Source organism: Drosophila subpulchrella, chromosome 2R (genome assembly GCF_014743375.2).
Source record: "Drosophila subpulchrella strain 33 F10 #4 breed RU33 chromosome 2R, RU_Dsub_v1.1 Primary Assembly, whole genome shotgun sequence".
In the NCBI taxonomy this organism is placed as follows: Eukaryota; Metazoa; Arthropoda; class Insecta; order Diptera; family Drosophilidae; genus Drosophila; species Drosophila subpulchrella.
This window is the reverse complement of record NC_050611.1, coordinates 17,269,143-17,292,483: the sequence shown is the minus strand read 5'-3', so window position 1 is coordinate 17,292,483 and position 23,341 is coordinate 17,269,143. Positions and strand designations below refer to the sequence as shown.

Sequence of the window (23,341 nt, the reverse complement as noted above, 5' to 3'; positions counted from 1 at the left end):
AATAAATAAAACTATAAGCCCATTATTATTTAACCGAAAGCTAAATAGTTGCGTGCCCGAGGAAACCACTAATATGGCCGCCCCATCAAACAAAAAAAAATGTCAAGAAAGTATGCCAAATGGTGTTATTAGTTGTTTAAAAACATTATATAAAAACCAACCAAGCCACAAATAAAAATTGCAAGTGTATAAAGTTGGAATATCAACTCCACAATGAACATTTTGAAGAGAAGCCGTGTGCTGAATCGAAATTGTTTGCGGGAAAAGATTCAGAGCCTTTCGCCTCTCCTGCGGACCTTTGACTTTGGACCTCCGAACAAGGACTCTGTATTCAAGGCCACTTGGAGCTACTATGCCAGCGACTGTCAGGAGCGACTGTCGAACATTCGCAGGCGCATTGAACAGAACGCTAGAATAATGGCTCCAAAAAAGGGACCCCTTTCTATGGACTTGGAGCTACCCTTTAATGAGAGCCAGTTGCCGCCAGGACTAGATTGGGATGAGCACATCTACCAGGAATTGATGTCCTGTTTTAGAAATGCAGAAAGCACAGAGTCAATAAAGAAAACCCCGGTGAAACGCTCGAAAGTCCAAAGGTCTTTCGATATGGGCAAGTTTTCCACTCCAGAACAATGGATTTCCTGGAAGCGTGAGGAACAGCAGGTGCACCAGTTGCTAAAAAAGTCCTACGATCCCTACTTGAAAGAGGAAATGTCCAAGAAGCTAGAACATTTACAAAAGCTCGCAAAGCGACGACCTTTGGTAGTGCTTCCAAATCAGGAAGAAACAATCGAAAAACCAAAGAAATCACTGCCAAAGAAAAGAAAATTACGCCAAAAGTACAAGAATAAATCAAAGTCAGAGATACACCATGCTATAAAAAACAACACGAAAATGGAAGATAAATATAAAACCTCTATGATTTCAACAAACATCCCCACGAACTTAGCAGTTATAAATTCAAGAAAAGACCTCTCAAAGTCAGAAACTGAAAATAATTACTCTATAAACTCAAGAAATAACGCAAATCACCTCGCAGATATATACAAACCCTCGTCAGCTAGTTTGATTAAAAAAGGTAGCACAAAAATAGAAGATAATTATAAAACCTCTTTGAATTCAAAAAATTCCATAAAGAATATATCAGTTATACCTTCACGGAAAAACCTTTTGAAATCGGCTAGTAAAAGTAAATTCACTTCTGCTAATTTGACAATGAGCAGATTTTTCGCAGAACATCCGAGTTTGGAAAGTATCCCTAGCTCAAGACGTTCTACTTATACTATTCGTCCAATACGAAGACGTATACAAAAAACCAGTGAAAGTAGCGATGAAGAAGATGGAATATACGGCATTGATGATGAAAGGGATTCCCCACTGTTAGAACTCAAAAGAATAAAATCAATAACTTCGCAGATTATCCAAAAAGATCGAAACTCAAAAACATCAACGACAATGAAAAAAAGGAAAACTAAATACCGAAAACCTCAAGAGCTGAAAAAGATGCTATATCTAAAGGATTATGAAGGTTCTAACGATATGCCTTCGTTAAGTGAGCCCTTACAGAACAATAGCGAAGTTAATTCGAAAAATGAAAACATGACAATAGCTGAAAACCCAAAATCCGAGGAGACCCTGCAAATAGACGAAATTCAGTTATTCAAGATCTCAAAAGGCGAACAAAATACTGAAGAACGAAGACAGAGTTTTATTTCTAAAGGAAAGTCCCCCTCTTCGACCAAGTTTCGATCTGCAAGCCATCAATACATCCACGAAATGTTGAAAGGTCTAAACAAAAGTAATACATCGCTTTTCGGGGGCTTTAAGGATAAAAATTCCAGTTCAATCTTATCACTTTACAGGGGCCAAATAGCAAATCAGAAAAAAAAAAGCGTGAATAGTGGCGGTTGGTCAATAAATATAAAACCACATTCAATTGTTAAGCCAATGGCTCCAAAAAATTTTATATTTAAAAAGAAAGCACTCCCTGAAAAGGTTTTAAAAAGTGATGAATTCGAACCACCCGAAAACCCTGAAAATCAAAGTGTTCGTGGAACCATTTTAGATCTATTACACAAAAAGACACCGGAAAGTCTATTTCGTTCCAAAAATGATTCTGAAGATGAAATGCACTTGAATATAGAATCAAAACCTATAGTAATTGCCGATATAATATCTCAGTTTTTGGACTCTTATGGCTCTGAAATAAGTTTTAATCAATCTTATCCTGATTTGTTTAAATCCAATGTGTATGAACAGTTTTCCGTGATGAGTGTTATTGACAAGGAAAAACCCAAGGAGAAAAAGAAACGCGAGGTAAAGAAAGTAATAGAAGTGAAGAAAATGCCATCGAAGCACATTGTCTGTTCCTTGTGCAATTTGGTTAGGAGGAGACAATCTGAACTGCGACCTTATATGCAAAGGATGCAGAAACAACGCCAGCGATTGGAACAAAAGACCTACTATGCCCAGAATTTATCGAAATGTCGGCGGGACCCAAAACAGTGTGCCCTGGAGAAAGAGAAGAGAGCCCATATCCGCAAGGTTCTAACTAAATGTTATAAAGCCCTGGATCTTTGCCACCAGATTGTGGAACAAAAGATATTAAAGAAATCTGAGGGATGTTAGCTGGGATGAAGGATTAAAATATTTAAGTTCTGGAAAGTGATGAGAAAGAATAACAAATTGGTTATGGAATAATACTAAGATTTACTTAAGAAATATTCAAATGTTGGTACGTGATGTACTTGGCCTCTAAACATATTTATCTGCCGGGTGTAACATGTGTTTATAAATGGTACTATCTGCAGTAGTATTAAAATATTCGACTCTGTTTATTTTTTTGACTTAATTGTTTTACATATTTTTTACATTTTTTTACATCTTCCACAATGTCTAATAAGTTGAACAAATTTTATAGATCCTATCCAATTTAATAGTGTGCCACAGATTCACAAACTCAAAGATATATCCCAGTAAAAACCAGAACCAGCAACTTAAGAGACAAGTAATGGCCGATTACTCGGTGCCATGCCATTTGTAAGCAGTTCATTCAGTTGACTTTTACGCGACCCTTAAAGATCCCACTCATGGCACATAAAGTTTCTTAAAATTAACATTTGCCCGATAAAACTGTTTCGCATGCATCCTTTTCCGCAAAATTTATTCCAATGCGAGCAACCGCCAAGTAAAAATAATGTGCCATAAAATTCCATTTTTTATACAAAGTTTTTTAGCCCAATTCCCATCCCGTGCGCATAAATGTCAATGCCAACGCAACTAAAATCTGTCCTCTATTCTTCGACCGTTGAATTTTGCAACCTACGCAGGCCCATCCACCCCCCCATTTTTTTCGCGAACTCTTCAGCACAAGTGCAGCAACAAAAACCGGGGGAAAATACAAAAAATAACTAGGGAAAACTAGGGAAAAATCAAAGTGAAAAAGCAACAAAAGTCGGTCGAGGGCTTTAGATAGTAAAAAACTTTTATATGGGATTTTTGGTTGCAATGCGGGCAGTTTCAAGTACTTTCTTCTGGTTTATTAATTTTAATGCTAATTTACTGCGTCACGCTCAACACGGTGGAATTTTATATTTACACTCACACCTCACTAGGAGGTTTAGATGGATTAATTGCACATTTCCATGATCCAGTTTCGTTTTATTGCCTTGACTTTAAATGGCATACCATACGAACTTTCCCTTAAATGCCATTAAAATTTAGAAATTTATAAAATGTAATTTAGAGGATATAAAATTGGTTAAAAAAAGATAGTTGCTCATATAACCTTTCTTTATCCAAAATTCTTATGAACATATTTTGAGCTATCATAACCAAATATAAATATTAATTTGCAAAGGAAAACTTTTCTAAAAAATATAGTTCATCTGTTTATGTTAAATATTTATCGATAACTGTCATTGGAAAATTAGTAACTATATTAATTTTAAAATTAATTTTTTTAAATCTGTTAATTGTTAATATAAACCAAGTACTTTAAAATGTTTTAATTTAAGAAATATGCTAAATATTAATCTATAACTGCGCTAACGAATTCCAAACTCTTAGCTTTAATAAACAAAGATTAGTTACTCTTCTGAGCTTTCTTTTTCCAAAATTCTTATGGACATATTTTAAGCTTTACTATTTTGCAAAGCACAACTTTTTTAAAACATGTAGTATATTTAGATATATTTATGTTAAATATTTTTCCATAACTGTCATTGATAAACTAGTAACTATATTAATTTTAAAATTAAATTTTTTCAAATCTGTTAATTGTTAATATAAACCAAGTACTTTAAAGTGTTTTAATGTTAACCTATCTCTACGCTAAAAAATTCGAAACTTAAAGCTTTAATAGATCAACGAACCAGTGATTACATAAATGGATGTCTGTGGTTTTTTCTGTTGACTTGAGCGCCTGAAGCGAGTAAATAGTCAGTGCAGCCCTTTTAAATATTTTTATTCATTAATTACACAGAGTGAGGAAGTGGTAAATCACTCGACAGCCCGGCGCCGCGAAGTATGCTGCGCTGGAATGCAAACACGTCCAGGTGAGAGGACAGGTGTCAAGGTGCTAAAATGCGTCGGAGCAGCTGCGGCTGATGCCCCGTGGCGGGGAAGCAAACAATCCGGTCGGAGGATGTGCGGGAAACTCCAATGGAAAACTCGGAGCGGAAATGGAAAAAATGCTGAAGGAAAATGTGCGATGGTTCATGTTTGCTGCTCCGGCGGTGGCCTCATAATTGCCTCTAAGTGGCTTAAGTTATTAAAACCAATTAAACAAGTTGCCCACCAAGGGAAATTCTCTTTAATTGCAACAGAAATGCGATTTATATAAAAATTCAGGAAATTGCATACAAATATAATTGGAAAATTGTCTAATTGACTCAGCGGCCGAGGCCAGTTAACAAGCTCTCTTCCATCAGCTAATTAAACTTTTTAGATTAAAACCCAACGCTCAGCTCAATCTCGACGGAAGTTGTAGGTTCTTCTGCAGTTCAAAAGTTGAGAGGTTTACACAAGGACTAAAACGCTTCCAACTTTATGGCAAAATCTCCCTAAGACGGATGGTAATTCACGCTTCGCGTAGTGCAAAGAAGAAGTTTTGAAGTTTGGTTAGAGGGATAACACGAAATTCTAGCATGTTTCGGTGTAGACAGAATAACAGGCGGAATAAAATTTAATATTAACCAAGTTGTGAGTGATTTTACAATCTATCCTGGCACTCCTTTGAGCTCCTGGAAAGTAATGAAAGGAACTTTAAAATGGTTTACATTGTACAATGGTTATTCCTTATATAGTTTATATCAGCTCATAAATATAAAATATATATCATAATATGACTTTTAAAACACTTTTAATTATTTAAGATAGTTTTGAAACCATTTTTCAATAAAGTAATAATAATAATAAATTTTGTTTGATTGCTTCAAAGAAGTTATTATTAATTTGAAATTACAGAATTTATTTAACATTCAAAGTTTACCTAATTTTAAATATTTATAAGTACCACAAAGCTACTAAAAAACCTTTAAAATGCTCACATTATTCTTATTTTTGAATTACAGAAATAATATATCATACAAATTATACCTGAATTGAAATATTTATAAGTCCCACAAAGCTACTAAAAACCTTTACAGAGCTCACAAAAAAGTCACCACAAATATTCTATTATGTTAGTTTATAAAACAATAGAAAGTCGCTCTTTATTTATTCATCATTTTTAATGGAAGCTATCACATGTAGATTTTCACAAGCATTCAACCGCAAAGCTTTTGTTTTCTATAGAACATGCTGCTATATTTACACACCAATTTCAGTTCGCTTCAATACCTTTCGCTATCGGTACACCACATTTAACCAAATATTCCTTTTTTCCCATAAACAGCGAAAATGCGACGAATCCAATCGCTTTAATAGGAAAATGCAAACGAAAATCCGTTCGCCACGCAACACGTTAACTTATATTTGGAACAAGCTCACTGGGGTCCAATCAATCATACGCAGCGTGAGCCGTCTGACATTTTTTCGGGAGGGAGGGGGGCCAGACACGATAATCACGCACACATCAAACCTTTGAAATGCAAATCAGGGGAATCATCCTCAAAATCATACATATGTACTCACATTTTTTTCCTGGAAAAGCGGTGAAATTTGTTTCTGCCGCCTTTTCGATTGCCAACTGCCGTTGTTTGTTGCTGGTTTTTGCCTGTTGCTGGTTGTTCTATGCTGTTATCAAATCAATTCAACAGAACTTTATTTGCAGGAGGGCCAGAAAAAAATATAATCGAAGGAAAACAGCAGTCAGGGAACGAGAAAAACCAAAGAGAAAAGCGTAAATGTAACGAAATTTATTTTCAGGCGCGTGTCAAAAATGTTGCTGAATTGTGAATATGTTCTGCACAGAGAAATATATTTTTTAAGTTCTCAAGTTGATTTTGAAATAATATTAAACAAGCTTAGGTATTTTCCAAAAAATTATATTTCAAAAGAAAATTATAAGTTAAGGATTAATAGCACAACAGTTTATTAATAAAAAAGTTTTAAACCATTCTATTTAAAGCAACATTATAACAAAAATATTTAATAATAAATCTGATTTAAAATCAAGCCCTTTTAATAATATTTTAAAATGAAACCTAAACAATCTTCAAGAATTTTGCACCTTTCGTTAATTTTCTCTTAGTGCTTGAGTTACATTTACACAGATACACAGTCTACGATTGTGTGTGGATTACATATGGTAATTTCCTTGGGATTTGCTCGGTTTTGTGTTTGGGTTTTTGGTTTGTGCAGGGTCAGATTATAATCGTATTTTCCAATCTGAATAAGATTAGCCGTGATTTTTCATTGCTCTCTTGAGTTTTATTTTGGCTTAGAATTTACGTTAGTCGCTTAAACACTTTTCCATTTGTTTTCCTTACGAATCTTTTGGAAACACATGTGTTGAATCACCGAAATTTGGTTTTAATAAACATGTGCCAAAAATTAAATCAACTATATGTGAGTGTGAGTTTATATTTTGATTGCTTTTATAATTTATGTCTTCAGATTTCGTTTGGTTTGAAATTTGAACTGGCACTTTTCACTCGGCAACTTTGGCGCCCTGAACTTGAACTAGTTTCACGTTACAAGCGTTTTCAATTTTCCTCAATTTTCCAAGCCGCACACAGATACACCCGCACACACACAAATAGAGAGGAAAAGAGGGGGGATAAATCCACTGATAAGAGTTTCGATGGAGCTACGGATCCATCCGCTATACCTTTCGCCACGTCCGACTTTCGAAGCCACTCAACAGCAACTGTTGCAAATGTCGAAAAGGCAACTTGTGGCTGCGACTGCTGCTTTCCTCTGCTTTCCTCTGCTTTCGACTGCTTTCCTCGGTCGACGTCGCAGCATCTCTTTTTCCCGAGAGCTTTTCCGAGGAGCTTTTCCTCGCACCACACGGCAAACTGTTGATTGGTCTTCGGAAAATGTGTGGAAATGTGTGTGTTTTGGCCAGGAAGAGAGCACGAAAGAGAGTATCTCGGCATCGCCGTGCTTTACTTAGTTAATTAGTACTCATTCAGATGGCAGTAAACAGTAGTTAGTCGCTGTTTATGGGCCTTAAAATAAGTCATTAAAGATGGTATTAATAAATGCACACAAACAGAAGAGGTAAATATGGCACTACTTCATTATTCAATTGAAGTAGGATAAAGATTTCAAAGATAAAATATTTAATATACTGTTTTTGGGGCTCTTAAAAGGTTTTAAAACTAAGTAAATACATTATTATACAATTTAAATCTTTACTAATCATATCTTACAAGTGTACATATTTTATTATTTAAAGATAAATAAGTTAAAATAAGTCATTAAAGATGATATTAATAAAAGCACACACACAAAAGAGATAAATATGGCACTTCTTAATTAATAAATTGAAGTAGAATTATTTCAAAGGAAAGATATTTTATATACCTATACTTTTTTTAAAGTTCTTAGCGGCGAAGAATAAGAAGCAGGGATTAAAAAAATTGTTATTTACTTAAAAATTCAAATCTTTACTAAACGTATCTTAAAGAAATATATAGTAAATTATATAAAAATCATTTCTAATGATTTTCGAGTTACAATAATAATAAAAATGTTACCATGGAGGAATATTTATGGAAAAACTTAAAGTATAATTTGCAAAATATTATTTTTTGTCTAAAAACATACAACAAAATATTAAATATTGGTTCGTTTTAAATCTAAATCAAATATGAATGAAGTTTCAAAAAGTTACATTTTTAATGGTTTGAAAATGCCTCTTAAAATGTCTATTTATAGAGGCCCTCTATCAAAGTCAACCATAATCCCGCCAAATTTGCTTCGAATTCTGTTTGTTTGTGCCCACCACAAAGCCATTAAAGCCTCTGTTTACCAAAGCAACAGTTACCAATGTTAACGGCGCACAAATACGCACTTCTGTGGCTAAAAAGAAACGCTCCCCGTGGCACTTGCCCCTATTTGGGGACCGCAAATAGATGGCACATTGGCAGAATTAACGCGCTTTTAATAGATTAGGCCCCCTAGGCTCGTGGCTCTACTGCTTTTCTGCTCTTCGGCTCTTCAGGGGCACATTGTGATGGTGCAACCGATGATGCCGCTCAAGGACCTCTGCACCCGATCCGCAGATAATGGCACCAACCTGACCACCACCCACAACAACTGGTTGCCACCTTTTTTTACGACTATCCCCAAGTGGAACGAGGACACACGTTTGGCAAATTTTCGCAGGCAGAAGGACGAACACCTGGACTAATTGATACGCTCGAGTGGGCACTTAGAAAAAATATTACATGGTTTATAGGGCTTTACATTTATTTTAGTTTTTAAAGCTTGGTATACAAATATTTTCGTTTTGTTTTATAAAGTTTTTTTAATATTGCTTAAAAATATATAATATGCTTATAAATGTTTTTGTACGTTAGATTGGGTTTCACATTTATTTTAATTTTTAAAGCTTGGTATAAAAATATATTCATTTTATTTTGTAAAGATTTTTTAATATTGCTTAAAAATTTATAATATGCTTATAAATATTGTTGTACGTTAGATAGTTCGTCAGCAAAATACAAAACATTTAAGTTGGGCATCCATTTCAATTTGCACTTGACATAAAAGTATACTTTTCTTTATAGTAAACAAAAAAATTTACTAATAAAAAATTCTTACAACAGTAAAGAAATTATTTCATTATTAAAAAATATCAAATAAATAGAAATTTATTTTTGGTCCAATCTCTACAAAAAAATGTTGGTCATTTTATTTTTATCTTTCCGAAATATTAACCCCCATTTCTCTCTGTGTGAGATTGACTGTAGTAATTTTCCTCCTTTGATAAAGTAAAAACAATTACGTAAATGTTTTCGTGTGTGGGGTAGAATTAAGCTCACATTAAAATTACCAGAAATGAAAAGGGCCGTGATAAACGAGGCGAAGAAATCAAATTGAGTCGTTTACTTCATTTAAAGCTGTGCCCAAGTTCAAGGGACACGAAGGGAAGTTCGCGTCCTTGCGGCCATTTTGCAAAGTCCTGTGTGTACATACATATATATATAAATATGTGCAGGGAAAAGCTATCGGGCCATGTCAACACAAGGTTAACTTTTAACTTCCTCGAACGACGTTCGTTGACTTCGCAGCGTATACTTAATAAGCAGGCTAAAGCTGTTTTTGTACTGTTTGGCCGCACATTTCGCTGGGCTAATTAAGACGCTCGTCCTTCGCAACGGTAATCCTATATATCCCCGATCCGGCGACCCTGTTTTGCAGCTTCGCATTACCGCTGGATGCACGCGCATCTGATTATGCCGCATTATTGCCAACAGCGTCATTTTCCGCGCGAATAATTATGGGGAATTTGGATGTTAAGCGGTAATGTCCTTCGCTGTCCGGTAATAAAAGAATGGAAAATAAAGAATGTTAGTCGTGGTTCTATACTTAGATTGTTGTTGCTTAGCACTTGGTTATTAATATCTTAAGTTTAAACTTTAAATATACAAGAATTCATTTAAATTTGGCGCCCAAAAACCACTTTCAGTAAACATAGCAAAAAGCTGTTTGCTGCACAACTTAATTTAGGCTTAGTGAAAAACGGTCACACATTTTAACGAACTTGAGCAAAGATTTTATATATATGTATATTTTTCTTGTTTATTTCGCTAAATGTTTTCGAACTTCGGGGTGTAATAAAAGGGAATAAAATCCCTTTACATTTCACTTAGATGGGAAGTCAGAAGACCCAGACTTTTCTGGTAAACTTAAATCAAAATTGACCCACTTGGAGTTTCTATTGATAAATACAACCTGTATTATACTGTTGACTTCTAAAATAAATCATTTCTAACAGCCTTATGTAAATTTCAAACATCTTTGGCTCTAATTACTTAATTTAAAAATATGGGAAAAAAAACCCTATCTGGTTTTTAAGTACTTGGTTTTTTTTATTTAATTATTCTCAGGTTAAAAGGCAATTGCAAATTACCCAACTACTTGGATTTAATAACCTAAATATATATGGATTTAAAAGTGGAAACCCATACCTTATTAATTTATTTCCGTTTTTGAAAATAACGTTTTTCCCGCCAAAAATCGTTCTGTTAAAGTTAACATTTGAGTCACATTTAAACAGCGCGCCATAACATTTTGAGTGTTTTTCTATGAAGAAAAACAATGAGCTAACATTTCAGTGAAAATTAACAGAGCAGAGTTAACAGTGCGCAAGGACTTGAGTGCAAATTGCACTAAAAAGTTAACAGTTTTTTGAGACTGGAGTGGAATTGTGGCGTTAGTCAATGTGGGCATCGATTTATTTCTTTCGGTATTTTCTGAAAAATGAAACTGGTATATTTCAACAACTTAAAATGGCCGCACGGTATTACTGAAGTGTAAATCCCGGTCACACTGGCGCAGCGTTTTTTTGCTTTGGTTGAAAATACAATTAAAAATTGATTCCGACGTATTTAAATATTCAGCATCGCCAGGTGAGTGCGTGTTGGCAGCATTGGCATCTCCTTCGGCCGGAAAATGGGTTTCGAATCGTGTGGACCACCCAAGAGTTGGCCAAAGGGCGGTTTGAAAAGGCGCGTCATGTGCTGGAGTTCGAAGGAAATGCGTTACAATGCACTCGAAGCTGCAGTTTGCCAATGCATTTGTGTGTGCTACCAAACAATTACCAGTAACTAACTAATTTTCCACCTTCGCCTCCCCCCACCTTTCAGCCCTTCTACAAAAAAATCTGCGAAAAGCGAGCGGTGGCGGCATCGAAAATACCGAAAGAAGCAGAAGAAAAAGAAAAATTCGCAAGGCTGCGTCTGTGTGAGTGAGCGTGTGCGAGCGCGCGTGTTGCTGTGTGTGTGTGTGTGAGTGAGTGCGAGTCTTTTTTGCCTTTGGTGCGTGCGCTGTTTTTCGTAAATCAAAGAAAAGGCGAACAAAAATAGAAGAAAAACACAAGGAAAACTGCAAGGAGAAGGAAAAAAGGCAGCCGCAAAGCAAACACCCAAAAAAACACAAAACAAACAAGTGCCGCTAAAATGGAGAAGAGAATAGAACTGGAGCGACGCGCACGCAAAGTAAATCAGGTAAGTCAAAAAGAAAAACGCGCCACAAACTAAAATTAAAACCTTAAGTACAATGATTAAATGTTTAATTTTTGTGTAAACGTTATAATATAAAAGATGTGTAAGAAGAAGAGCAACATAGCGGCATCAACAAGAAAAGGAGAAAAAAAAAAGAAATTGATCGCCATAAGCAAATTCTACATATCTGTGTGTGTGTGTGTTTATATGTATGTGACGCCAGTGTTGCCATGTGCGCACATTTTTGCGCCTTCCCCGCTGTTTGCTCCTTTTGAAATGCAGTTTTCACAAAATACTTAAGCAAAATCAAACATTTAATTGATTTGCATTGCATGGCCAGCTTTCAAACAACGATCTTTTCATCTCTAAAAGAGAGCCGAGAGCAACTGATTTTGTATTATCCCCACAGCTGGCAATGCTGCCCCTTGCTTTTTGTTCTTGCCTTTGCCAGGCGTTCTTGTTGTTGTTGTTGTTGTTATTATTGCCGGCCTTCAATTGTGACAAACACGGCAACATGTGTTTGTGTGCGTATGTTTGTGTGTTTGCTGCTGCATGTTGTAATTTCAGGTTATTTGATACCAAAATGTATCTATAACAATATTATAGCGCGCGCATCATCCGCACAAATACACGCGCGTACAACGCACAAAAGATACACATGCATACGCAAAAGACGACTTATGCACAAAATAATCGACACACAGCATATGTGCTACATACATATGTATGTATGTAAGTTACATACATTTATTGACTGCGCAGTCATAATACCTTTAAGCTCCCCCTCCCTCTCTCGCTTACCTGCACGCCATTTCTCGCTAGCCATCCCGCTCTCTCCGCCCACTGTGTGCAAAAGTGCAAAAGAAATGCAGGCGAGAAGACAAAGCCGCTGATTCTGATTAATAAACATGCGCTCTGGCTGGCCAGCCTACTCAATCTCAATCAGCGGTCACCCAACCTCCCACCGCCCTACCACCCACAATGCACCCACCGCACGACAACAACAACAACAACGCAGCAACAAGAAAAAGATACAAAAAAAAAACAGCAACGCATACACACTCATTTGCGCCTAAGTCAAAGCCAAAAGCTGTGTGCATTCAATTTCACTCATTTGCTCAGGTACAGTGGGCACCCTCTAAGAGAATAATCTTTGTAGAGATCGGATATCTTATACAATTTTGGTATTGAAACACCATTTTGTATTCCCCACTGAGTTGAAAAACCCCAAGGCGCGTGTACTTTAGGATTTTCCAGATTTTGTTGAAATTCCCTCTGGGAAGGCAACCCATTATTTGGCTTTATCACAAATTTATAAATATTCCCAGTCAAATTTAACAATCACTTTGAACTTCAGCTTGCCCTTAAAAACGTAAATTATAATTATCATTTTACGTTATCCATAATTCGGCTATGGAACAGAAACATTCTTATCAATCAATACAGAAATGCATTTGCATAGTAAAATTATAAAGTGTTTTTGTAAAAGTGATCTGCATAATTTGAATGTATTTTTGAAGTAAACAGTTTAAGTACATTAGTATTGATTTGTTTACAAAATGTTTTTCTAGATTTAAAGCTCATGATTTCAGAAAATTTCGGATGTGAAAATATTTTTAAATCAACAAGATCTTTGAATGCTCACTGAACATTGATCAGTATACAATAGGAAGAGAATTGTTTTGAAATAACTTTAAAAATGTTTCGGAGAATTTAGTCGATTTGTTGATTTAAAAAAAAAATTCTTTAGAAGATACCCATTGTTCCTTTAAGTGAAATCAGGTAATCTTTTACATATTAAATAATTTGAATACAATAATTTTTTTTCAAACATCCAAGTTTTTACAAGGAACATTAGGCAACCTGTTTTGTAAGAAGATCTTTGAATGATCTGTATACAGTAGGTAGAGATTTGTTTTGTAATCAAATTGAAAACACTTAAAAAAGGTTTCCTAAAATGTAGTTGATTTTGTTTTAAAAATCATTCCTTAGAAGATACCTATTGTTCCCTTAACTGAAAAGATACAATCTTTCACATATTAAATAATTTAAATGCAATGTTTTTTTCAAATAATCAAGTTTTCACAAGAAACATTAGCCAAGTTAATTAAAAGATATCCTAAATCTCCATATCTAGTTTTCTGTTCACGTTAGAGAGTACCGCCTGTAGCCACATAACTGTTCCTCGGCTAGACAGAGACAGACAGACGGACTTCGAAACTGAAGGCACCCATCTTGTTTTGTTGTTCTTTCTTTTGTTGTGGCGACGTGACATATTGATAATTGGGTAATCTGAAGTGAACTTGCACAGCCTCCAGAAAGGCAAATGTGTGTACATTTCCAATCGTAGATTATCGGGCTACAAAACAGCCATCGCCCCATTTCCCGCCCACTTTTCGCAGACAGGCGCAACAACTAAACTACGTCACGGTCAAACATGTTGTTGTTGCGACTGCCGGCTTGTTGTTCTCCTGCTGCCATCTCCCTCCCACCCCTTGTTTAGCAATTCCGTTTCGGTCTGTCATTCTTCTCTTCTTGCGCATTCCTCTTTGTGCCGAGGCACACGTACACATACACACGCTGGCGCACACACGCACACAATTTGGGGTTACATAAACGCGAATTGGCACTTTTCTCCTCGTTGCCTGCATCCAAAAAAATGTGCATTGAGCAGCAGCAAATGTTTACCAAGCCTTTTTGTCCTCTCGTTGCGCCAACTTGGTTATTTAGCATGTAAAGTCGATTTGCATTTCAACAAAAAAATTCTCAGCGTTTGATCGATTTTTGCGTGTGTATTGTTCTCCATTTTTTTTTTACACCAATGTGACCAAACTGCAGTGTTTCAAGAATCCAAAATGCTCCGATAAAATATCGATTTGTCAATGCGTTTTGCTAAACGATAGGCGCTATCGATATATTCATTTTAAATGTTTTAATATTTTCAAAAGTTATTTTAAATATTATTAAAATCTATTGCTGTGCTGTTTTATAAATTGAACAAAGTATAGATTATAATAAATGCCAATAAATACCAAATAAATTCGTTTTTAAGCAAACTCTTTTTAGTTAGTTTATAGAATTACTTAAAACACAAAAATAAATAAAATATTTCAAACAATAAATTATTTTACCCCAGATCACAGAGCTGAATCTGGACAATTGCCGGAGTACGAGCATCGTTGGCCTTACAGACGAATACACCGCCTTGGAATCGCTTAGCTTGATCAACGTGGGCCTCACCACACTCAAAGGTTTCCCCAAGCTGCCCAACTTAAAGAAGCTGGAGCTCTCCGACAACCGGATTTCCAGTGGCCTCAACTTTCTGACCACCAGCCCCAAACTGCAATGTCTAAACTTGTCCGGCAACAAGATCAAGGATCTGGAGACCCTGAAGCCCCTGGAGCAGTTTAAAAATCTGGCTGTGCTGGATCTGTTTAATAACGATGTCACCCAGGTGGACAATTACCGTGAGAAGATCTTCAAGATGCTGCCATCGTTAAACTTCCTGGATGGGTGAGTTTTTGAAAATTACTTTAGAGGGTAAAAAAAATGTAAAATGTTTTTTAATTTCAGCTTTGATTGCGACGATGAGGAGGTGCAATCTGATGGCGATGATGACGATGAGGTCAACGGCAACGATTCCGACGAAGAAGGAGGTATGTATTTGAAGGATTTCCACATAACTCACAGTAAATCGAAGAATTCAGGAGGGATAATTACTCTTAGTTATACGTCATCATACGAAGCTCATTGTCCGTCTGTTTTATTGAAATACCCTTTTGTGGCTCACAAAAAATAGCACATTTTCAACAGTAGCTTCTGTCGCCTTTCAGATAAGCGCACTGCGTTCTGTTTGAATGGTTTAGAAATCGATTTAGACGAGCTCGATGCTTTGGAGCAGCGCGTGAAGGCGAAAAAGAGTTTGCAGGACAAACCGCCTCCCCAGTCGGAGGACAACGAGGTAGACGAGCTAGATGAATATCTCAAAGAGTTGCAGCTGAGGGAGACCACAGCTGCTCCAACCGATGAACAATCTGTGATAAGAGCAACCCAACAGGCCCCTAGCAATCCAAACCTAAATTTCGCTATCCTGCTCTATTGGTTCTTTGCCATTTTAAATCTGGCCAATGCCACATATTGTAAGCATGGCATTTCTGAACTTTTTTCAGTCCACGTCGAACTTCTCTAACTTGAAAGTGCTGAAGAGAAATTTTCTTGAATTTTCAAATATATATATTCTTATACGTAGAGCTGAATGTAAATTCGAGTAATAGAAGTTCGAAATTAAAGACATGGTGCACAAGCATAAAGAAATTTATTGTTAAACCTATCCTACTTCCGTTTATAACTTTAATAATTCGAATTAGGGAAGTTCGAGTTGCTTATGTATGTCGAATTAAACCAATATCTTTGGCGTTTCAGTTGACGACGATGACGACGAGTGCGACAGCGATGATAGCGACGAGGAGGACAATGGCGAGGTGTCTTTATCGGAGGTGTACAATGACGATTTGGAAGAGGATAACTCTGATTGGGAAGGCGGTGAGGGCGAAGCAGGCGAAGATGACGAGGACGAGGATTCCGATATTGATGATGCCGATGGTGATGCAAACGAATCAGCTGCATCAGTAAAGGAGGAGGCCAAGGATGGCGAAAAGGCAGGAGGTAAGTTAAACTACTTGAATATGATCTTTCAGTATTTTCTTACCATATTTATATCGCCTTTGCAGATGCAGAATCGCAAGCCCGGGGCAAGAAGAGAAAGCATGATGGTTAGACCCTGATCTGTCGCTGTATCGTCTTTGTACGTTATAAATTTAAATATACACCCACACACACGCCCACACTAAACAAACACACAGCCACACACACATCATATTTTGATAGAAAAAGATGATTAACCCTTTAGGAAGCCCACAATTTGTTTCTCTAAAATGTAAGCTAAGAAAAGGAAAAACGACAAAAAAATAAAAGAACACAAGACCGACAAAAACACAGCAGAAAAAAAGAGGAGCAAAATGAACGTAATAATCAAACAAAGCAAAACAAAAGAAAATATGTTTAAGCGAGAATAAAATCAAGAAGAGAAACCAAGCAAACAACCAATAAAAAGAAGCATTACTATAGCCTCATCCGAACCCAAGATCCAGTTCCAATTTCAATACCATCGGCAGTAGGATTTGCAATATGAAATCCGCTTCACATTGTAAAATTGCTTAGCCCTAAGTTATCCAGTAAATAATTACAAACCTGTACAATTTTTAACCATCTAGCGTCTTGCTGTTACATTTCAACCAACCAACAAACGAATCACAGCTTTCCAACAGCGTTAAATATTTTATTTGTACAACTGTACTTTGGCTTTGTCAACGTTTTGCGTGAAAACGATCACACAATTACTGCTAAGATCTTTTAACTAACTCTTAAGTCATTCCTTCTTTGAATACGCCTAAGTTAAGCGATATCCACACTTTCATTGTTACCCACCTCCCCGACACATAAACCTTATCCACGACTCTCTAAGCGTAATGCACTCAATATCGAGCATCCCAAATTGTTTTCCCTTATGTACTTTTAAGTGAATCTTTTACCACAACCCGAAATGTTTCCACTTATTCAACGGCAGTAGCAGGTTTTCATTGAATGTGGCGAGTAAGTCTTATACACAATTTTAGACAAGATTTCCCTTTTAATAAACAAGTACGCAACCAATTATTAATGAAGGACCCGCGTTTATTTAACGAGATGAGATGTGTCTGTACCAGCCCATTGAAACTGAAATACATAAACTAAATCATTTTACGAAACAGTCTTTTATTGGGGATGATGGTATTGAAAGGGGTAATTTTTGAAGAATATATTATTAGTTATTTGATAAAATATTTTCAGTAACATTTATTGCAGAAAAAAAAAGTCCTTTTTCTATAATCACAAATATTTTACCGATTTCGGATTAAAATATTGACTATTACGAAAATTAAATTTGAATTTAAATATCAACGAATAATCGATACTACCGATAACTGATTTTTTCTCAAGCGCCAACGGTCACTCTGCACATAGAGATGGGGAAATTAAAAAACATCGATTGCTTCGATGTTGTGATCGATGTGCTTTCATCTCTAACTAGATCTCAAAATCTGGCGCAAAGCATCAAAAAACGAAGCGTCGCTGTTTAACTAGTTAAATTAGCTAAATGTGACAATTGGCGGAGACAGAATGTCAAGTGATATAGGCAACCAACTGAAGGGCAACCGGTCCGATGTGGAGAAGGTCTACAAACTGGTGGAAGTCAAGTTCCGGGAGTTGTCCGGAGGATCTCTTCCCCTAAGATACGAGGTGAATGTGCTGCGCCATATTTGCTTGGCCCTGCAGGCCAATCTTCACCAGAATGCGGATCTCTTCGTGGATATAATGGCTATAATGCTGCCACGCGTGGTTCCCAACGAGGAGAAGCCCAGTTTGTGGGAGGCGCACTTGAGCAGTCTGCGATACATACATCATGGGCTGTGCCAGGAGGTAAGTTTTAACCTATTGGGTTTTGAATCTTCCTAACTGGCTTATATGTATATACTTCCCAGCGATCCATAGACGCCTGCCAGAAGCTGTACAATCTCATCCGATCCCAACCCTGCCGCCTGCAAGAGGATGCGGACTACAAAATCTATCTGGACATTCATTTGACGCACTTTAACGGCCTGCATTTGCAGCTGCAAAAGCAAAAACTTCCCTTGGAGGCCACACATCAGCTCTGCTATGCCCTGGAATCCCTGGGAGAGCTATTCGAGGTCATGAGCCAAAGGAAAATGACCCAATGTGGACCACTATTAGTTCAACTAAATGAGAAAATGTTTGGCAAACGAAGCAGGACATTCTTCAAGTCCCTGAGTTTCCTGCCCTTGGAGAGCCAAGCCAAGATGTTTAACCCTCTGCTGAAGCTACTGGCCGGCAGCTCTACTTCGGATTTAGCCAACCTATTTCCCGAGTATCTGAGCTTCACCTTGGCCCTTGTGCAAATCGACATGTTATGTCCGGAGCCCCACCAGCAACTAGCGCTGCAGCTGTTGCGCATGTGCAAGGAGCTGTTCCGGCAGGAATCCAACCTATGCTACGCTCTGCAGCTGCTATACTACTACATCAAGTTGATTTACCTCCGGGAATCTATGGCTGACTTTAAACGCACCTATATTGACCTGTCACGCAAATTTCAAAGCTTCTTCGAGCACAAAGGCGCTGCTCACGCGAAGGAGCAGTGGCTTACGGACTTGCTGGTGGCCATTCAATTGCTGCAGACGCTAATCCATCAAAGAGGCAGCAAATCCCAGTCGCCCTTTGAGTTCTTTTGGCAGCAGTTCGACGGTGAGGGCAGTCCGGAGATCTATACAGCGCACTTTCAGTTGCTTCAGAGCTGCGGTGGATCGGCGGTTAATATTGCGAGAAGTCCGTTGGGCTGCAGTTGCTCTCATGAGGCCTGCAAAAGCGTGAGGAGGCACTGCATTTTGGCCTATGGGTTATGCGCATTGGATGCCTACATTAACTGGCAACCGACGCAGGAGCAGAAAGTAGACATGGTTGGTAGTCACAGGCTGTTTTATTTGAATTTCTGGGGCAACTAAATTATATTATCTTCCCTCTTTCAGGGACCCCACAAACCGCTGCGGGAAATAGTGAAATACTCAATGGATGTGGCCAAGACCATGAAGTGCCTGGGCCCCACCAGCGTGGAGCTCATCAAGTTGGTGCGCCAGCTTACTTATGTGGCCGATCAGGTGTCCTGTCCAGAGCAGATGAACCTGTTGATTCCCCTCGTGGAACCACTGCAGAAGCTAAGGCCTCTGATTGCGGATCAGGAGATGAGTGTAATGCTGCGACGTCTCTTCAAGGCCAGCTGCCATTGCAAGGATCCCAATATGGCAGGCCGCTTGCAGGCTAGTTATTTGGCCTCACTCACGAATCCAGCCCGTTTGAGATCCCAGATATGTACGTACTACCACAATCGGGGAAAGGAGGAGAAGGAGATCAGTCGCTGCGTCTACGAGTGGCACGAGTCCTGCCCACTGCCTAATTCGCTTACGCCTGCTCAGAAGAAACAGCTCTATGATATCGATTTCTTTGCTGTGCTGCATTATTTAAGAAGTCCACCTCAGGCACTTATGCAATCGCTTATCCGCTGTCGAATGAGTGATTACCATCTTGTACTCATGGCCAGGCAAATGCGAACCGATGCCTCTACTCTGGAGGAGTGCAAGAAGGTTCGCTCGAAGCTAAAGCAACAGGGTTCCCTCAGCCGAATGGAGCACTTGTGCCTGGGCCACATAAGTGTTGGATTACTCCTAGAGGCACTGGAGGATCAGAAGACAAAGGTTTCGACCAAAGAGGTAACCGAGACCTTGTTCGAAGAGCTTTTGCTCAGGCCGAACTTGTCGCAGATGAACCTACATCGAGAGCAGCGCTTAGTCCAGTTTGCTGGTGAAGCTGTCTCGGCCTTTAGCTACTTTTTCTACCAAGCCGATTGGGAGCCTTTGGGCGTAGAGGAAACTTCAATTGACTGGGAGGCTTTGATTGACGATGCTGTAACTTGCGCCATGGCTCTTTCGAGTATGGGCTATCAATCGCCAGAGGATGATGCCTGGTTGCTGCTCCTGCGGATGGGCCACTGGCTGGAAGATCGATTCACATATCTTCGAGCGCTGAACCATTTCCTTGCCCAGAATGATGTTAATTCTAGACTGAAGCTGCAGCTGTCCGAGGAGGTGGAAAGGGCAGAGGAATTTCTGGATGATTTGTGGCCACAATTGCAAAGCGGAAGATTCTTTAAGCGACAGCATACCACAGTATTGCTCTGTTTTTGTCACCTGGCTAGCTACTATGCCCGAATGGGTTGCATGAGCACTGCCCAGCTGCTTTTACTTCAAGTGGAACAGCTTCGCGGAGAGTTTCCTGAACGATTGGGCAAGAGTGATATTGTATTGATCACCCTGCAAACAGTTCGTTTTCGACTTGGCTATCAGCAAAGGAAGCCAAAGACACCCATGATGATTACGCCCCTGCGACAATTGGACACTCTTTTGGACAATGTGCGGAACTTTTGCAATCTTTCCAGTTTAGATGGTGGCTCGTTGCAGCTGCTTCTATCGACCCTCGTCAGAGAAAGCACCGAATGCTCGGCAAACAGACTAAGCGAACGACTGGCCTTCTCCAACATTGCACTCCATTTGGCCCTCCAATCTGGTTTGGCTCTAAGAACCATCGAGGTATTCCTGGCCTGGTTGTGGACCAATCTACAAATGGAAAACTTCGACAAGGCGCAGTCAAAGTTGCGACTCATCGAGCACTGTTTGGACATCAGGCGCCTGACTCCAAAGGAAGCTTCCCTAGAAAAGGAAGCGATCAAAGAGCCGGCTATGATTGACCTAACAAGCAATATGCAACTCCTTCAGTTGGTGGAGCCCATCAGGAAGCAGCAGACTTTGGGTGTGAACTCGCCAAATCTGGTCAACATGCGACTGAATAGTCCAAACCCCCAACTGAACTTGGATCGATATCTAAACTTAGATGTGGCGCCTTCTACTATTCGCGAAAACTCTCAGCTTCAGTGCCTATACTTTATAATGGGTTGTCTGCATGCACGTCTTCGTTTTCTTCAGAGGAATACTGATCAGTTAGATGAGTTTTACGAAAAAACGGATAACTGGCTGCTGGAAAAACCTCAGATGAGTGCTTCTTTGGGATCGATGTTGCAGGTGCAGCAGCTCTATCATCTAAACTTTCTGCGCTTTAGACGAAAGCATGTGGAGGCTATATCAACGGCTCAGTTGGGTCTTAAAATGCGACTGCAAGCGGTCGATATAAACTTCACGTACAACTTCATGGCTCAGCTGAAGACAGCTCATCTGGAGCTCAAACCGGTGGTACAGGAGAAACCAAAAGGCAAAACACTGCGACGGGCATTGGTTTTCAGTCAATCACCTGAAGATAAGAGCCGAGCAGCAGCGGGATTAGCCTCAGCAGTAAAGGATAAGGCCTCCAAGGCCAAACAGTCAGCCAAAAAGGCGCCCAGATTCCGAATTTATGAGGAGTTGGAGCTACGACCACCAAGTGCTGCCAGTTGCAGTAGCGGAGGAAGCGGATCGGAGAACACTCCGCCCTCGAATCAGGTGGATCTCAATGCCTGTCAACCGATCGAGATAAGCGACGATGATGAGTTACTTTCCCTTCCCCTGAAAAAGTCCCAATCGAAAACAGCGGCTAAATCAAAGGCAAAACCCACGGCAAAGGTCTGTGAAGTCATATCATTGGATACTAGCTTGGAAGCTGCACCCAAGCCATCAGTGACGATGAGTGCGAGGAGCACCAGAGCTAGGATACGCCAACCTGCGGAGACACCAAAGACGGCGACCCTTTCATCCAGGCGACCCAGACGACAGGTGTCGGAACCACAGGCTCCAGAAACGGAGTCCATTGGCACACGCACACGGCACAGGCACTGATTAGACAAACATTCTCTTTATTAGTTGTATTTCTTATACTTATTTAAAAGTCTTTCTATTCAAATATATTGTTTGTAAGTGTTAAAAGAACGCTGATGAGGTAAATTTATGATTTTATCCTGGTAGCAGGGGCATTAGAGAGGTTTTACAGATGCCCTGGCTCCAAAAGCCGCGCTGAATCCGCTGGCCATCGCTGCCATGGTAAAAAACACCCGCTCCAGACTTGCAGCCTCTTTCAAATTGACCCACATAGCGACTGCCATTGGCTATTAATAGGATATGGACAGGATTTATAATGTAATTAGGCAGAACACTTATATATACTTTGAAAACTCAACTCACCTGTAAAAAGGACACCCTTTCCATGCATTTTGTCTTGAAGCCACTCCCCGACATAGACACCTCCATCCGGCTGCCAGAGGATTCCCTGCCCACTCCGCTGGCCCGCTAGCCACTGGCCAAAGTACACGGATCCATCCGGATAGAACTGCTTGCCCTCGCCATGTCGCTTATCCTGCTGCCACTGACCCACGTAAATGCGTTGAATGCTGCCATTTGGCTCCTTGCGTCGCAGAGTTCCGTAGCCATGTCGCTGACCCAACTGCCAATGACCCTCGTAGCATAAACCGCTGCTGGTTTGCTTAACTCCATAGCCATTGGGCTGCATGCCCAGCCATTTTCCCTGGTATCTGCCACCGGGATACCTTTGACAGCGAACTCCGGAACTATATCCGCGCGCCGGGCACGACATGTCTTCGTTGACTAAGACCAGGAGAAGCTCTGTCACATGCGGCGGTGCCATGTGGTGTCTTGGGTGGCTTCACCCGGCTATGTGCGTGCGGTGTCACTTTTCTAATCAACCCCCCACAGCAGCATGTCTTGCCACCATTTGACTTCCTCCAGCGACGGCACGCAAACTTAAGGAGGCCAAAGACATCGCCTCAATAGAAAATCGTTTGTTCCGGTTAAGTATATGTGGAATCGTTTAATCAGTCGTATAAATTACAGCGCTACTTAGCTTACATTGCTAAAGATAGAAGATAGGCCGTTATCTTCACAATCGATATATATATATATTTTCAGATTAAAAGACGACCTACATATGCATATAAAAATATAGAACCGTGGTACAGTACATGGTATATTACAATACTTTCTTTTCTAGGCCATTACTTAACACATACAAAATATTTGTTTTATTTAAATCACTAGTGTACTTAAGTCTGGTTA

At 39.1% G+C, this 23,341-nt stretch overlaps 5 protein-coding genes across 9 annotated transcripts in view; 3 read left to right on the top strand and 2 right to left on the bottom strand.

The window, feature by feature from the left end:
* The window catches only part of LOC119549162 (potassium voltage-gated channel subfamily H member 8), a 68,106-nt gene extending 60,749 nt beyond the window's left edge, over positions 1 to 7,357 (bottom strand). Inside the window, exons 1-2 of one of the 4 annotated variants that reach the window (XM_037856952.1) lie at positions 7,274 to 7,357; positions 6,136 to 6,262 (exon numbers count right to left, since the gene is read on the bottom strand). The gene's annotated coding sequence lies outside the window, so the exon portion shown is untranslated. Of the gene's footprint in view, positions 1 to 6,135; positions 6,266 to 6,673; positions 6,692 to 7,273 lie in introns of those variants that run through there. The other 3 variants (XM_037856954.1, XM_037856955.1, XM_037856953.1) reach the window with 3 other exon arrangements.
* Positions 76 to 2,768, top strand: LOC119549165. Its single transcript, XM_037856958.1, has one exon. The coding sequence runs from the start codon at positions 214 to 216 to the stop codon at positions 2,626 to 2,628; it is 2,415 nt and encodes an 804-aa protein (XP_037712886.1). The 5' UTR covers positions 76 to 213; the 3' UTR covers positions 2,629 to 2,768.
* Positions 7,358 to 10,904: 3,547 nt separating the features above from the next.
* LOC119550465 (acidic leucine-rich nuclear phosphoprotein 32 family member A) lies at positions 10,905 to 17,344 on the top strand. Of its 2 annotated transcripts, XM_037859152.1 has the most exons (7): positions 10,905 to 11,027; positions 11,265 to 11,624; positions 14,758 to 15,134; positions 15,195 to 15,277; positions 15,455 to 15,760; positions 16,044 to 16,286; positions 16,352 to 17,344. In XM_037859152.1, the coding sequence occupies exons 2-7, from the start codon at positions 11,577 to 11,579 to the stop codon at positions 16,396 to 16,398; spliced, it is 1,104 nt and encodes a 367-aa protein (XP_037715080.1). In that variant the 5' UTR covers positions 10,905 to 11,027; positions 11,265 to 11,576; the 3' UTR covers positions 16,399 to 17,344. The 2 variants fall into 2 exon arrangements, with proteins under 2 accessions (XP_037715080.1, XP_037715081.1); XM_037859153.1 differs by lacking the exon at positions 15,455 to 15,760.
* Positions 17,345 to 17,770: 426 nt separating this feature from the next.
* Positions 17,771 to 22,216, top strand: LOC119551676 (protein three rows). The gene is made up of 3 exons (XM_037861131.1): positions 17,771 to 18,140; positions 18,203 to 19,192; positions 19,262 to 22,216. The coding sequence occupies exons 1-3, from the start codon at positions 17,841 to 17,843 to the stop codon at positions 22,109 to 22,111; spliced, it is 4,140 nt and encodes a 1,379-aa protein (XP_037717059.1). The 5' UTR covers positions 17,771 to 17,840; the 3' UTR covers positions 22,112 to 22,216.
* On the bottom strand, positions 22,123 to 23,240 carry LOC119551680 (MORN repeat-containing protein 3). The gene is made up of 2 exons (XM_037861139.1): positions 22,454 to 23,240; positions 22,123 to 22,377 (listed from the first exon to the last, which is right to left on the bottom strand). Exons 1-2 carry the CDS (start codon positions 22,911 to 22,913, stop codon positions 22,226 to 22,228), a joined length of 612 nt encoding a protein of 203 aa, XP_037717067.1. The 5' UTR covers positions 22,914 to 23,240; the 3' UTR covers positions 22,123 to 22,225.
* Positions 23,241 to 23,341: the final 101 nt, after the last annotated feature.